Here is a 17,077-nt window from a genome sequence, read left to right as displayed (position 1 = left end):
CACTGGTGATAATTTTTCATGCTGTCAAACTTCTGCAAGGCTTGCAAAACACTCAGATTTAGTCCCTCTGACAATTACATATCATATATTCTTCATGTATAACGAATGGCATACTCACCAAATTAAACATTTTTGACCTGCTGAACACTGAAGAAATCAAGGCTACATTTGCTTAGCATTTAATTTGAATTGATTATTGTGTATTTATTTAAATGTAGTAAGTGAGAAATAACAAAGTTCTTTCCAGGATGCTTTTTTTTATGAAATTACTAAGAATTTGTGGACCTGTAAAATGAAGCGTTACCGTACGTTCTTTTATCAGGGTTGTTTTTCTATAGCGTAGTCACAAAAGGGACATTTCTGATCTGTGTGTGTGTTTGTGTGTATGTGTGTGTAAGCTCACATACCAGCATGTGTATGAGTGTATGTGGGAGGAGGCGGAGTCCTGCCATGTGCATTTAAATTAATTTGAAAAATGTGTCACTGAGATAAGACAGTTTTGTTGTAAACACTGTCCAGTCAGCTCAGTTCTCCAGATGACACTGAAGTGAACAAATAGCCCACAGAACACCTTTACCACCCCTGTTACAGTAAAAAAAAAAAAAAAAGCCAGAGAGGCTGCAATTATGGTGCTAACTGTTTGAGTCCATCACGTGACAACCACACGGTGTACCATAAAATGAGCTCGTTGTGGCAGGAGTCGGGCGGGGCTGTACCTCAAAATACAAAGCTAGAATCAAAAAGCCTTAAACTGGTCATGCCAGACTGTTGCTGTTCAAAGCAAGAAAAAAATTAAGAAGGTGAAGACAATTTCATTGTTGTTGTTGCTAAAATAAAGAGCAATGTGTTTACCTGACTTTTCCGGTTAGTGACTTTTTACACAGAAAAACAAAAGATTGATAAATTGATTGATTGTTGTGATTACACCGATACTAAATCCCATCTCTGTGTTGCAGTGAATCGATGGATCAGTGGATCAATGGATTGGCGGCACTGGACTTCACCACTGCCTCCTGTACATCCACAAAGGTCAGTAGCCTCTCAACAGACGAACCTAAATACACTCTCTGTCCGGCTGTTATCATTGTAATTAAACTGAACTGAAGGATTTCCATCGTCTAATTCTATTGATCGCTTCCACTCAGACGATGGAAAAGCTTTCGTTTCTGTCTGAGAGACTCGAGCTTCATGTTTGCAAGTCAATGGGGTGTGACAGGAAATAATCTAAATCCTATGCAAACTGTCCCACTAAATCCTACTGCTGCGGTAAAATGAGAGAACAAGTAGCTCACCTGTGATCCCACATCGCTGTTTCACTGACGTGTTCACAAATGCAAAATAGAGAGCTGGTTCAGTTTTCTCAGAACAGAAACACAATGTAAAACATTTCTTGCCTGCCTGTTTTTTCCCTTAAATCCATCAGAAAGACACTTAAAATGGACTGTTAGATCATCCAATAGGGGAAGTTATTGGGGCATCTGGACCAAAATCTATTTTTGACAACTTATTATCACTGACAGCAGCTGACTGGATGGGTTATTGCAAAGGCAATGTAGTGACGTAGGTGATTTAATAACAAAAAAAAAAACAGAGTTGATGGTTTATTACAATGTGCATGATCATTTTTACCAAATTTATTCATAACTGCATCGTTATCAACAGGGTCATTGCAATACCAGTATTAATGATATCCATTATATTTAAAGATGAAATGTTGGTATCATGTCGATAATACATTTATTGATTTATTATTTAGGATAATTATTTACACAATATGACATCATGTAAATAATGATAAGGGGGATGTGTGGGACAGATTTAGCAGCTTTCAGACCTTAATTTGAATTTGGAATAATTTCAAGAAATAGTAATAATAACAATTTAAGTAAGTAAGAAATAATAACAATAACAAATAATAACACAATAACATAAATAATAATAATAATAATAATAATAATAATTATTAGAAACTTTATTTATAGAACACTTTTCAAGCAAAACACAAAGCGCTGTCTAAAAACCAAAGGCAATAATTATAGAACATATGCATATACATACACCTACATATACACATAAAGACATACAAATACATACAAATATGCATGAACACTTACACAGATACATATCTGCAGATGCATATTAATGCGCAACTCAATAACTCAATTAGAAGCAGTAATACTAAGTAAGTGAAATAGAACAATAAAATAAGGTAAGGTAATAAGTTTCTTTTACAATATATTTGAGTTTTCATTTTCCAGAGATAGAGGGCAATCAGTACAATACAAGTATCATCAAATATAACAGCCCTCCCCACCACCATACACCCCCCCTCCGGCACCCCAAATAGTAAAATACACTTTATAACATAATAGCAAACTTATAATAGTAACAGTATTGAGGATGACAGTAATAAAATCGATAGATACACAATTAAATATATACACAATATATAAATATACACAAAAATAAATAAATAAATAACAATAATACATATATACAATTGTACAATTGTAACAGATACAAAAAGGAAGGACACACATACTCAACAAAAGAATAAAAAATAATACAGAGAAAGACAACACACACCAGGAAAATAAAAATAAATAAATAAAGGAAAAGCTAAATGTTAATTATTGTAACTACAAGAGATTGTTGTGCTATGTGCATAGATTATAGTATTATAGATAATAGATTTGTATGGAGTTGCAGTGCACCCGGCCATATAAGGTTCATGTCTGACCCTGGACGTCATTATTAACAGGTGCAGTGATTTCATCAGTTAGCATGAATATGAATTCATAATTTTAATTTAATTGTGGAATTTGGGGAATACTTTCTTTGTTTCAAGACCATCGCCCACTATTCTACTACACCCAATCAACTGCGAGTAAAATACATAATTATCAAAACATCCAATCAGCGCACAGGGGGGCGGGGCTAATACGGTCTCTCGTTGCCGTCGCTTTGAATGACCACATTTCAAACTAGAATGGCGACCGCTGTCTGCGGTCTGCAGTCCACCGGCAGCAACAGTAAACCGGCCAAAACACACCGAGAGCACCGGAGGAAAGCGAAGGACTCCAGGAGGAGACAGGCGGCTTTGTTGTTCCTCAGTAATATCTCACTCGACGGACGGCCCCATTGTCAAAACAGCGATGAAAACGTCGACCAAAAAGCCGCCGAGGAGCAGCGACTCGGGGACAGAGACGGCGGCTCTACTGTGGTCCCCCAGCCGGCGGACGGCCAAGAACCGGTCCTCCAGGTGACAGAGCCCACCACGGCCGGCAGCGGCTCATCCTCCAGTTTCCCCGGGGTACTCAGTCCCATCGGACCTTCTTTGGTAATGTCTCCGGGACCTGCCGGGGCAGCTGTTGTGGGAGCAAACGAGGTATTTTTGGAGGGTGGCAGTGCGGCCGAAACGCTAACCCCGGACACCCCTCTGTCTCCTGTGCCCACCGGGCACCAAGCCTGCTCCCGTGTCAGGTCTACGCCCGCCGCCCTGAGCCCGGTCCCGGCCGGCAGCTCACTGGATTCACGGCAGAGGTGAGCACTGTGTTGTTCGTTGGTTGGGCCTCTAAATACGCTATTCGCTTCCGCATAAAATGAAACCAGCAGGTGTTTATGAGTGAAAGGCAATGTTATTGTCATTGAGTTTTTGTTCCAGTAACTGTAGTTTTAACCTATAAGGTGTATGACATGTCAAATGAAAATAACGTGGGATAAGGGACTGTTCTTTATTTATCATGATGATGATAACATGACAATTTTAAGCTAATATTTGTTGTTTTTGTTTCCTTTTTTCTGACGAAAGCCATCCTTGCACATGATGTGTCCAAGAACCGTTAAAATGTGAAAATTCAACACTGACTTTTGCTTGTACAGTTTCTGGCTATGATAAATGGTGTTATTTTGGCGATTCTTTGAGAAAACATGCGACTTATAAAGACCACATGACAGGCATGTTTTCATTAAAAATCGTCTGTAAAATAAGTACAAAAGTACAGCAATTTAAAAATGTATGTCCATCCCGAAACCAAAATAAAAAGCATGAGTCTCTTCCCAGTGCTTAAAAAATTTTGACACGCCTCCCCCTTTTTGCACCACCACCTCCCCTCTCATAAATAACAAACAGCCCCTAACATCTACAAAGAAATATCTGATCTGGTCAGTATTATCATAATTTGGAGTAAATGTCACATTCATTCATGTAAAAGCAAAAATCAGAAACCCTCATTAACGTGGTTTGGTGATGTAATAGATAGGTAATAGCTCCAACAATAATTTCTGTTTTCAAAGTTTCTGGCTAAGATTAATGGTGTCAATATGGTCATTTTTAAAAACAAAAAATGGCTTCTTTAAAAATCTGCAGTAAAATAAATACAAAATACAGCCATTAAAAGTGATATTTCCCTCCACTAAGCCAAAATGAAAACAAAAATCTCTCACCAGTGTTAAAAAAAATATTTGACATGCCTTCCCGTTTTTGCACCACTGCCGCCCCTCTCATAAATAAAAACAGTCCCTAGGCTGGAATACATAGGTGTACAATAGTGTGGTTTAACTGTATTCTCTGATGTTGAACACGGTTGCCTGGTGTCTGGTATTATTAGTGTCTTACATATAAATCACAGTGACTCGCCCGCTTTAAACCAAGACATAACTCGTGTATCAGTGGTCAGGTTAATGACGTGAGGTGTTGTTTGGAGAAAACATCTAATAAATCATGTCTCTCTTGTAAAAAGATGGTTGAAATTGACCTTTTACCTTTGCTTTACCTCCAAATCTGTGATGTTAATGAGGTTTACATCATAAATTACTGATTGAGCCACATCATGTTAAGGCCCTTTACTTTGTTTTGTGCATTAATTCGGTGTTTGTTTTATTTCTACTCAGGTTGAGGAATGTCTCTGGTTCTCCTGGACCCAAAGTGCCAAAGAAAGTCCACTTCATCAAGAGTATGAGGCAGTATGATACCAGGGGATGTAGGTGAGTCTCAAATTTACACACACAAATACATTTACATACAGTAAACACAACAGAGGAACCCACGAGGAATGCTGCTACACTATGCTTCCTGTCAGAGAAATGAAAACCCCCACAAATGCTTCTTTATTCTGGACTCTGAAACATGCCTTTAACTCACAAGCAGTGTTATACTCCCCCTGCAAGTATTGTAATAAGCTGCTTAACTCTGGCACAGAGACTTAGTTTGGCCTGCAGAGGAATAACAGCAGCACAGCTGCTGCGTGGCGACTGCTACAGTAAATTTAATCACCCCTGGAAGCTTTGCAAAAGCCAAAAGAGGTGCAGTGTAGAAAGTGGAAATGTAACACCCCACTGCAGCAACAGTGAGGTAACCCCGATGCGAGGGAGGACTGAAATATCACACTGTTGTCGGGCTGCTTGACCCGCGTTAGAAAACAAAAGTATAATATTTGTTTGGATTTCGGATAATTCCTGCAGTGTTTTTCTTGCTCTGTCTGTAGACACTGAAAATGACATCATATTGTGTTTTTTTCCCCACCAAACAAATCACATGTTTTTGACTCCATTTCATTTTTTACATTTTTCCTTCTCCTTACCTACATTTCATGCCAACATACACAATCATGCGTTTTCTGCGGGTGTGTGCCAAACAGTGATGGAGCAATCCTTGACTGCCACGCAGGTCTGACTTTCTGTTCCTGTTTGAGGAGGTGCATGTTACTCACTGAGCTGAAGAAAAGCTATCTAGATTATATAACTAAGCTAATTAAAACAAGAAGATTTATGTGTTGCGATATTGTCCCCTGTAAGAGATTTGATACGTCTCCCTGAGACCCAGAGACTGCTGACTGTCTGGTACTGATCTGCGTGTTGTGAGGAGCTGAACCTCCTGGTGTTTGCAGTTTAGCTGCCAAAAGCACAGTTGTGTCCAGTGGTTGCAGACCGATTGGTTTGTCCACATTTTTGTCAGAACAATAGAGTTTTAGTGAATGTGTGCTGTGTTTGTTTGTTACTTCTCCCTGGTTTCAGTCACTCAGGCTCTCAGCACCAGTTTACACCTCTGATCTCACAGAGTTGCAGAGACAAGCATCAGATTTTTCTAAATATATTTAACCCACAAACTTAAAAAAACCAAGAAGATTGTCTAATAACCATTTCTGATGCAAGATATTTTCACAACACAAAGTGTGTTCCTGCTGCAGACCTGCAAGAGTAAGTTGATCAGCAGGATATTCATTTGCTAATTTACATTATAGCAATCTGGTCATGTTTGAGTTTGGACCATTGATCTAACAACAAAAGCAATTTGAAGACATCACTCTGAGCTCTTGGACATTTATAGTATCCAATGTTGTAATGCAACCAAGAAAAGACAACATTAACTGTGTCACAATGTCCAAAATAGAAGACGATATCAGGTCTTATAACATGATATCACTATAATATCAGTATATTGCCAGCCCGATGCACATTAATTAAAATAATGTGCAGCTGCTGCCTAAATCTGCTTTATGGTTTAAATAACTTTAAACCCATTTAAGTTTAGCCAGATATGATATTAATTAGATGTCACAATATTTTTGAACAAATACTACGATAACGATATAGTCCATATTGTAGCATTGGCTATTGGTACTTCAATAGAATATTTACACAGTGGATTTTTAATAAATTTGGAAAATGTTGCAGACTAATTTAAAGCAACACCCCATTAAAATCTTTTAAATCCAGAATAAAATAATTCGAGGTAGATTCCTTAAGATGGCAATTGTTTTAACTCACCTGGATAAGAAACACGTTTTTTATCAAACCTCAATTTTAAGTTATGTCTTTCTTTTGCTTAACTTTCTTTTTAATAAGTCTATTTCTGTGTTTTTTTTCTCCTTTGAAAACAAAATTATTAGTCTTAGTGGGACTCTCCTGTTGAAATAAATGTTAAATGTTTTTTTTCTGATTAATTCTCTTTTTAACGACTAATCAATCAACAATCTACCTATTTCTGTGACTGGAATGCAATGATAATACACGAGAGGCACAAACTGGGACTTGTCGTCCTGCTTTGAGCTTTTAATAGTTGTTGATAGCTGTTCAGCTTCGGCAGTGACTCAGACCGACACAGCAGTGGCTCTGTGACAGATTCCTCTGTCCGTGCAGCTCCGGCGACGATGAACATCGTGAGTACAGTAGCAGTGACTGTAGCTGTTGCCTGTAGACTGACACACCATCTGTTCTGTCTGCCTGTACTTGATGTGTCCTGCAGGATCGTGCTGATTTGTGCCAAGCGGTCGCTATACGCTGCTTTCTCAGTGCTGCCCTATGGAGAGAGTGCTCACCTCAGGTACAAAGAAAGCACCATCCCAAGCAGAGAGCACCCACTCATCACCACTTTTATGTTTTCATCAATCATCATCATCCTCAGAAAGGGGCAGTGGGAGTTCATCGTGTGTTGAAAATGACATAAATGTGACTCTTTCCAAACAGCGATCCTAAGCTGGAGGCTCAGAGACAAAGGCTGTCCTCTGTAGTGGCTGCTGACCTGCTTCCTTCCTTGGAGGGGATGGAGTTTGGAGACTATGGCAAGGTAAATGTTTATTTGAGTACTACATGTGTGATGAGCAGGATTACCACGGATCCTTAAAAAAAGTCTTCAATGCATTGAATTTATTTATCTAAAAATAAGGCCTTCATTGGTATTTTCAAAAGAGTTAAAAGACATTGAAACTAGGAAAACTAGGATGTTATGAATGGCTTTTCTCTGACATTGCGTTGTAAAATCACAAAATAATTGGTTCCATTTAAAAAAATTAACATTTTTTTTTAACTGAATTCCTCTTTTTAACTCTTTATAATGGGAATCAAAGCAGTGGAATAATACCATATACAGAGTGAAGCACACGTAATCAGTAATAAAGATCACTAAGAAATGCCAGGTATTAATTATAACCAGATCAGACTTTTTCACTGGACCAAAATGTAATTTTTTATGTTACAATAAATGTTTGGGCAAAATGTGTTCTTAACTCTGTAAAAAAGGTTTGTTCTTTTTTTTTTTTTGCAGTTTAGGTTATTGTAAAATTGGTCGTAAATTTTATCCTTAAATTTAATTAGTCTTAAGCTGTAGGAACCCTGATAATGAGGAATAGAAAAACTGTTGTTTGATACATCTGCCTGATTTGAAGGTTGCCGTCTGTCTCATTTTCCCTCCTCAGACGGTGTCATACGCTCAGTTCCTTTATCCGACCAATGCCTTGGTGAGACAGAAGAGCGGTGCACCAGAAACCGGCACGACTCAGACCCCTCTGTCACGTTTCCGTGGCAACGGGCAGAGGAGCTTCACCCCAGCTCGTCTGAACAACAGTGTGACACAGGACCCATGTATGTCTCCAATTTAGACCAACAGACCAACACTTGCTTTTTCACCATTAAACTGACAGCATTATTAGTAGTTGAGACTGATATTTGGAACCGATCATTAAGATAAAATGCCAATACAGATAACCGGCAAAATCCAGAATATTGGCCCCAATAATCGTCCTGGCAGATAATCCGTAGGCCCCTACATCAGGTGTTGTTAAACAGTTTTTTGTGTTTTTTAGGCATAGAGGAGGTGGTGGAGTACGATCCTAACCTGCTCAGTGACCCTCAGTGGCCCTGTGGAAGACACAAGAGGGTTCTGATATTTGCATCATATGTGGTGAGAATTTGCTCTTCTTGTCCAGTGTGTTTACATGCAGTCAAATATTTGAGACAAGGCAGTCTTTCTCCAGTAAAGCCATTTCTTAAAGGTAAAAAGAAAAACATGATGTGATTATACATTTAGGCAATATCGTTCCAACACGTTTTCGATCGTACAATCTGCATGATCGTGAATCAGGCATTAAACATTCCATATGGTATTAAAAGGGTCCTTAAAAAGTGATCAATTTCACTGAACACAAAGTAGGCTCCAGAGGTCTACAGGTAGACTATTTTGCACCTGCGAGCTCTGTCTGTCTTTTTTCAGCGTTTTCTGTCACTACCACAAGTGAAATAAGAAACCAATGCTGTTTTTTTAGTGCGGTCATGTTCAAAGTCCGGTCGGGCGCCAGGTGGGGGCCTCAGATCAATTTTAAACAGCCCTCGGCTTGTCCTTTAAAGTATACTATATAATTAAGACAATATTGGCTAATAAAGCAAGATAATGTTGGATTTATTACCTTTTATCTCATGGTGGCAGGACAATCATTCAACAGTTTGTTGAAATGCATCAAATAGGAACTGCGTAGGTGAAACTAATGTGTTTTCATAAAGATAGTCAATAAGCAAAACTAACAGTTACCCAACACCAGATATTTCCTATAAGGCAGTAGACATGGCCACGGCAAAGAAGCACCAAGTTACTCAGTCACTTAAAGATAAAACTGTAGCATTTGTGTCATTTGTACGTAATTTTTTTAAATAACCTGTATGATGCGAGAAGCAGCTGGCTCCTCTAATCTGTCCCCAATGCAAAAAGAGTCTGGACATCCCTTCTTTAGTGCACACATATTGTTTCATACGGACTGTATTTGTATTGTATTTGCTTCAGAAATCACTGACAGGGATGTTCAATTTGACCTGTAGATTGCTCTGGTGAACTTAAAATTAAGCAGATCTCTACTTCTGAACCAATCTCCAGCCCTGTCAGAGAATAAAATACTTCCATTATGTGGCATCCACATGACTTTATTGTTGCTGAGTAGATCACATCACAAGACTGTAACCTCTAGCATGAGTGTGTATAAAACAGTTTGTATTGAGAAAGCAAAACTGAACTTTATTGCAGCTGTAATTCATGCTGAAATAAGTCACCTCTGTGCTGACACAAATGTTTGTTTTTCATCTCTGTAGACGACTGTTGTTGAGTATGTGAAACCATCTGACCTAAAGAAGGACATGAATGAGACTTTCAAAGAGAAGTTTCCTCACATCAAGCTGACTCTCAGCAAGATAAGAAGGTACAGATAGAGTACGGTTTTAAAATGTCCTCTGAGGCTGAACCTTGTTGTGCCTCCTCACATTTCTACTGTCTTAGAAAACTGATCAGTAATTGTGACCCCTCCTCTCCACCAGCCTAAAGAGGGAGATGCGCGCCATGAGCGAGGACTGCAGCCTACAGCCCGTCACTATAGCGATGGCTTTTGTTTACTTTGAGAAACTGGTGCTGCAGGGTCGCCTCAACAAGCAGAACAGGAAGCTGGTGGCGGCGACGTGCGTGCTGCTGGCTGCAAAGATCAGCAGCGATCTGCGGAAGCCAGATGTCAGCCAACTCATTGACGTGAGTAAAGTTTCCACTGAAACAGACTTCAGTGTAGAATCTTAAAATGAAGCACAGCATGTTTACTCTTAACCTGTAACAACCCTACACTAATAAGAGAAAAGTTAACAAAGTAGACAAACCTGTAATGCATGTAGTGCTTTAGATATAGTATTGTTAACAGTGTACACCAGAATAATGTACATGATGAAGTAATGATAGTCTTTCTTAAAATTTAGAAACATAGTGTATAATGTAATAAAAAAGTATGACATGTCGAAATATATAATGTCATATAGAATAATGTGGACTACATTATTTTTTTAATTCCCCATAACAGGAAACAAGTGCTTCAGAAAGACAGTAGATAAAAGCTGAATTATGAAAACTAGTTAATATTGTAGAAACAAGTCTGAAGAATTGCATCTTCTCTAATTCAACTGCTGCTGAGCAAAGTAAAAGTGTAAGAAAACGCGTTCCTGAATGCAGCGCTCAATCAGTTTACCTGTTGCCTCGCCTGCCTGCCTCCAACTCACTTATCTTGTCAAATCCCTGCGAAATGCCACAGCCTTCCGTCCCTGACTGCGAGTTCTGCCTTTGTCCCTTGTGGTTTCTGGTTGCCTGCTTCTGTGGCCGGTTGGCGGGCCATTTTGTGTCCCATTGTCCAGCAAGGCTGTGCTCATCAGTAGATAGGGAGTTATTGGTGAACTGAACCTCTTTTCCATCCTTCTCATTCAAAAGACCTCTGCTTCACACCAAGCTTCTCCTGCCTGAAACCTCACTTGTCCTTTCCCCCTTCATTGACTCTGGGGCTGACGCTATCATCGATGAGGAACTGGCTTGTCAGCTGGGTGTCGGCCGAGTGCTTCTTCGTAGCCCTGTCCCTGCTCAGGCTCTTGATGGTTATCTCTTGGGTATGGTAATACATCAGACCGTCACAGTTGTCCTCCTAATGTCCAGTAATCAAGAGTCCATCCAGTTCAACATCTTGCCATTCCTCTGATTTTGGGGTACTTTTGGCTTCGGTGTCACAATCCATACATCGACTGGTCGGCTGGGGTTATCTGTGGTTGGAGTGCGGCTTGTCATCAGGTCTGTTTGAAGCAAGCTTTTGCTCCTCTTCACTCACCACCACACAGTGTTCAGCCTGATGTCACATGGGCACCGCCTGAGTACTATGACTTTAAAGAGGTATTCAGCAAAGCCAAAACCACATTGCTACCTCCTCACCAGCCCTACGACTGTGCCATTGACCTCCAGCCTGGCATGTCACCACCCAAGGGTCACCTGTACTCTTTGTCTGTTCCCAAAAGAGAAGCTATGGAGACCTACATCAATGACTCCCTGGCTGCTGGCATCAACCATCATCGACTACAGGGGCCTCAACGACATCACCATCAAAAACTGGTATCCTCTTCCCCCCATTTCCACTACTTTTGAGCTGCCTCAAGAGGCCACCATCCTTTACTAAGCTCGATCTCTGCAACGCCTACCACTTAGTTCGCGTCAGAGAGGGAGATGAATGGAATACCACATTCAACACCCCCACCAGCCACTACAAGAATTTGGTATTCCCTTTGAGTTGATGAGCACTCCTGCTGTCTTCCAAGCTCTGGTTAATGACATGCTCGGTGACATGCTCAACCCCTTTGTCTTTGTCTACTTAGTTGACATCCTTACATTCTCTGAGTCATGAGAGGACCTCGTCCACCATGTCCAGTCCATCTTACAACGCTTGCTTGAAAAAGTGCAAATTCCATTCAACATCAGCATCCTTCTTGGGCTTCATTGTGCCTGCTGGTAGCATGAAGAAGGATCCAACCAAGGTTGCAGCTGTCTCGTCCTGTCCCTGACTCTCGCAAACAGCTGCAAAGTTTCGTGGGGTTTGCCAACCTTTACCACTGTTTCATCTGAAACTCGAGAGCTGCTTGCTGTCAAGTTGGCCCTGGAGAAATGGTGTCACTGCCTGGAAGGAACCAAGACCCCCTTCCTTGTATGGACAGATCACAAAAACCTTGAGTAAATCAGAACTGCTAAATGACTGAACTCCCTATAGGCACGATGGTCATTGTTCTTCACCTGTTTTAATTTCACCCTCTCTTACCAACTCGGCTCACGCAACATCGAACCAGACGCCCTGTCCTGCCAGTTTTTAGTAGAGGATTTTCCTGCCAAGCCCACTTCTATTCTGCCTGCTCCCTGCCTGGTTGTCACACTTACCTGGGAGGTCAAAGAGAGGGTAAAAGCTGCCATTGAGGGACAGCCTGGTCCCAGTGCCTGTCCTGCTGATGGTCTGTTTGTCCCTCCACATCTATGCTCTGACTCCAATGGGCCCGTGCTTCCAAACTCTCCTGCCATCCTGGCATTCAGCGCACCAAGGATGTCTTGCTGCAACGTTTCTGGTAGTCCATGCTCGATGAGCATGAATTTGTCAATGCCTGCCCCATCTGCAACCAACGAAAATCATCACATCAAACCCCTCCTGGTTTCCTTCAACCTCTTCCAGTCCTTCATTGTCCATGGTCCCACATTTCCCTGGACTTTGTTACTTGCCTCCCTCCGTCTGACGGCAACACTGCCATTCTCACTGTCGTGGACAGGTTCAGCAAAATGGCTCACTTCATTCCTCTGACCAAAATCCCCTCTGCCAAAGAAACTGCTGAGATGGTGTCTATCCACACCTTCATTGGATCCCTGTTGATGTGGCCTCTGATCGGGGGTTCCAGTTCACCTCCATCTTCTGGAGAGAGTTTTGTTCCCTCCTTTGGGCCACCGTCAGTCTGTCTTCCGGCTTCCACCCTCAATTTAACAGGCAGACTGAAGGTAAAAACCAACAGATGGGGAGTGCTCTCTGATGCCTGGTCTTACAGAATCCTTCATCCTGGTCCAAGCAGCTTGTGTGGTTGGAATATGCCTACAACACACTAACCAGCTCTGCCACAGGCCTCTCATCTTTCCACTGCGCATATGAGTTTCAGCCTCAGCTCTTTCCAGCCCTTGAAAAGGAAGTCTCCTGTCCCTCAGTTCAAGCTTTCATCCAGTGTTGCCACTGTACCTGGGCCCAGGCCTGCAACTCACTCCTCAGTTCTGCTGACCGGTATTCCTCTGTCGCCAACTGATGCCGCTCTCAGGTTATAGCCTTTCAAGTTGGCCAAAGGGTCTGGCTCTCCTCCAAAGACCGAGCCCTCCAAGTGGAATCCAACAAGCTGGCTCTTATGTTCATCAGTCCATTCCCCATCCAACAAATCCATTGACCCCACTACTGTGGGGCTGAAACTCCCCAGGTCTATGTGCATCCATCCCACCTTCCATGTCTCCAAGATTGCTGCTTGGCATTACCCTGCCTCGATGTTTGTGCGTGAGTTCACCTGTTTCGTTACCTGTTGGATTCCCCTTGTGAAAGATTGCCATGCTTTCACTTGCACCAATCCTCTGTGTGGGTGTCCCTGTTTCCTTGGTGGTTGGACTTGTGGATTTGAAGATTCCTCTGTGATTAATTGCTTTCCTGCAGTGACCCCACATTGTTCCCAAGCCCCAGAGACTTTATTCAACATTTTTAACTGTGCTGATTTTCACCTGCCTAAACTGCGCAATAAAGGTCATTACCAACTTTATCTTTTGTCAGTTGAGCTGCTCTTGGGTCCTAAACACACCCGTTTTAGTACAATCTGGCCAGTCATGGACCCAGCGCACAGGTTTTCCCCCCTCAACCGTTTTGAGAGGATCGAGGGAGTCCTCCAACAGCATGAAGCCCTTATGGCTTCCGCTGCTACTGGAGCTACTCATAAACAGGCGCTCTCAACATTTTGAACTATGCTGACTTATGCTGACTTTCACCTACCCAAACTACGCAGGAAAGGTCATTATCAAATGTATATTTGTCCACCAAGCTGTCTACCATAGAGAACATTTCCAAAGTATTCACAGTTGTAATCCTTAACATTAGGGGAAGGGAAGGTCCGTTTGAATCATAAGATGGTATGTCATGAAAAATGTAAGATGAAAAGTCAAAGCAAAGTTAAGCATCGTTCAACATGCTATATTATGATGTTTTTGCATGCTATTCTATGTGGTCTTATGTGGTTTTCTGCTGTTTTTTGGACATGCCATATTTTCAAATTTTTCCCATACTATAGTCTTGCTTTTTCTGTCATTTTTTCAGTATTCCATATTATGGTGTTTTAGATCGTTTTTGCAAAATCTTTTGCTATGGCATGTCTTGGCATGCGATTTTATGTGGTTTCATGTGGTTTTCAGCAGTTTTCGGGAAATGTCCTTTTATGACATTTTTGCTACACGATAGCCTTGCTTTTTCAGTGATTTTTTCAACATGCTATATTATAGTGTTTATGGCTGTTTTGCACCATGCTTTGCTATGTCGTGTCTCGGCATGCTATTATATTTGTTTTTAAGTGGTTTTAAGCTGTTTTTTGGACATGTCATGTTTCAACATTTTTTGCCATGCTATAAGCCTTAACTTTTTCGGTCATTTTTTCAACATGCTATTTTATGGTGTTTTGGGCCATTTTTGCAAAATCCTTTCCTATGGCGTGTTTTAGTATGATATTTTGTGTGGTTTTATGTGGTTTTCAGCAGTTTTCTGGAAGGGTCATTTTTTGACATTTTTGCCTAGCTTTTTCGGTCTTTTTATCAGTATGCTATATCATGGTGTTTTTGGCCATTTTTGCAAAATCCTTTGCTATGGCGTGTTTCGGCATGCTGTTTAACGTGGTTTCATGTGGTTTTTAGCAATTTTTTGGAGGGGTCATATTTTGACACTTTTGCCATACTATAGCCTTGCTTTTCCTGTCATTTTTTCAACATGCTATTTTACGGTGTTTTATGCCATTTTTGCAAAATCCTTTGCTATGGCGTGTTTCGGCATGGTATTTAATGTGGTTTCATGTGGTTTTTAGCAGTTTTTTGGAAGGGTCACATTTTGACATTTTTGCCATACTATAGCCTTGCTTCTTCGGTCATTTTTTCAACATGCTGTTTTATGGTATTCTTGGCTCTTTTTGCAAAATCCTTTGCTATGGCGTGTTTCAGCATGCTATTTAATGTGGTTTCATGTTGTTTTTAGCAGTTTTTTAGTGGGGTCATATTTTGACATTTTTGCCATGCTATAGCCTTGCTTCTTCTGTCATTTTTTCAACGTGCTGTTTTATGGTGTTTTTGGCCATTTTTGCAAAATCCTTTGCTATGGCGTGTTTCGGCATGCTATTTAATGTGGTTTCATGTGGTTTTTAGCAGTTTTTTGGAAGGGTCACATTTTGACATTTTTGCCATACTATAGCCTTGTTTCTTTCGGTCATTTTTTCAACATGCTGTTTTCATGGTGTTTTTGGCCATTTTTGCAAAATCCTTTGCTATGGCGTGTTTCGGCATGCTATTTATGTGGTTTCATGTGGTTTTTAGCAGTTTTTTGGTGGGGTCACATTTTGACATTTTTGCCATACTATAGCCTTGCTTTTCTTCGGTCATTTTTTCAACATGCTGTTTTATGGGTGTTTTTGGCCATTTTTGCAAAATCCTTTGCTATGGCGTGTTTCGGCATGCTATTTAATGTGGTTTCATGTGGTTTTTAGCAGTTTTTTTGGAAGGGTCACATTTTGACATTTTTGCCATACTATAGCCTTGCTTCTTCGGTCATTTTTTCAACATGCTGTTTTTTGGTGTTTTTTTGCCATTTTTGCAAAATCCTTTGCTATGGCGTGTTTCGGCATGCTATTTAATGTGGTTTCATGTGGTTTTTAGCAGTTTTTTGGAGGGTCACATTTTGACATTTTTGCCATACTATAGCCTTGCTTCTTCGGTCATTTTTTCAACATGCTGTTTTATGGTGTTTTTGGCCATTTTTGCAAAATCCTTTGCTAATATGGCGTGTTTCGGCATGCTATTTAATGTGGTTTCATGTGGTTTTTTAGCAGTTTTTTGGAAGGGGTCATATTTTGACATTTTTGCCATACTATAGCCTTGCTTCTTCGGTCATTTTTTCAACATGCTATTTTATGGTGTTTTTGGCCATTTTTGCAAAATCCTTTGCTATGGTGTGTTTCAGCATGCTATTTAATGTGGTTTCATGTGGTTTTTAGCAGTTTTTTGGAAGGGGTCACATTTTGACATTTTTGCCATACTATAGCCTTGCTTCTTCGGTCATTTTTTTTTCAACATTTTCATGGTGTTTTTGGCCATTTTTGCAAAATCCTTTGCTATGGCGTGTTTCGGCATGCTATTTAATGTGGTTTCATGTGGTTTTTAGCAGTTTTTTTTGGAGGGGTCACATTTTGACATTTTTGCCATACTATAGCCTTGCTTCTTCGGTCATTTTTTCAACATGCTATTTTATGGTGTTTTTGGCCATTTTTGCAAAATCCTTTGCTATGGCGTGTTTCGGCATGCTATTTAATGTGGTTTCATGTGGTTTTTAGCAGTTTTTTGGAAGGGGTCACATTTTGACATTTTTGCCATACTATAGCCTTGCTTTTTCGGTCATTTTTTCAACATGCTGTTTTATGGTGTTTTTGGCCTATTTTTGCAAAATCCTTTGCTATGGCGTGTTTCAGCATGCTATTTAATGTGGTTTCATGTGGTTTTTAGCAGTTTTTTGGAAGGGTCACATTTTGACATTTTTGCCATACTATAGCCTTGCTTCTTCGGTCATTTTTTCAACATGCTGTATTATGGTGTTTTGTTTTTGGCATTTTTTGCAAAATCCTTTGCTATGGCGTGTTTAGCATGCTATTTTATGTGGGTTTCATGTGGTTTTTAGCAGTTTTTGGAAGGGTCACATTTTGACATTTTTGCCATACTATA

At 40.4% G+C, this 17,077-nt stretch overlaps 1 protein-coding gene across 2 annotated transcripts in view; it reads left to right on the top strand.

Annotated features, from left to right (window-relative positions):
* The first annotated feature begins 2,891 nt into the window (after positions 1-2,891).
* Positions 2,892-17,077, top strand: part of LOC121947017 (CDK5 and ABL1 enzyme substrate 2-like) — a 34,301-nt gene continuing 20,115 nt past the window's right edge. Inside the window, exons 1-9 of one of the 2 annotated variants that reach the window (XM_042491882.1) lie at positions 2,892-3,543; positions 4,894-4,986; positions 7,247-7,324; positions 7,468-7,567; positions 8,196-8,361; positions 8,583-8,680; positions 9,856-9,962; positions 10,078-10,282; positions 11,003-11,049. In XM_042491882.1, coding sequence (XP_042347816.1) covers positions 2,969-3,543; positions 4,894-4,986; positions 7,247-7,324; positions 7,468-7,567; positions 8,196-8,361; positions 8,583-8,680; positions 9,856-9,962; positions 10,078-10,282; positions 11,003-11,035 — 1,455 coding nt within the window. In that variant the 5' untranslated portion in view covers positions 2,892-2,968 and the 3' untranslated portion in view covers positions 11,036-11,049. Of the gene's footprint in view, positions 3,544-4,893; positions 4,987-7,246; positions 7,325-7,467; positions 7,568-8,195; positions 8,362-8,582; positions 8,681-9,855; positions 9,963-10,077; positions 10,283-11,002; positions 11,050-17,077 lie in introns of those variants that run through there. The other variant, XM_042491881.1, reaches the window with a different exon arrangement.

This window comes from Plectropomus leopardus, chromosome 8 (genome assembly GCF_008729295.1).
Source record: "Plectropomus leopardus isolate mb chromosome 8, YSFRI_Pleo_2.0, whole genome shotgun sequence".
NCBI lineage: Eukaryota > Metazoa > Chordata > Actinopteri > Perciformes > Serranidae > Plectropomus > Plectropomus leopardus.
The sequence above is the reverse complement of the archived record's forward strand: the minus strand, read 5'-3'. Positions and strand labels throughout refer to the sequence as shown.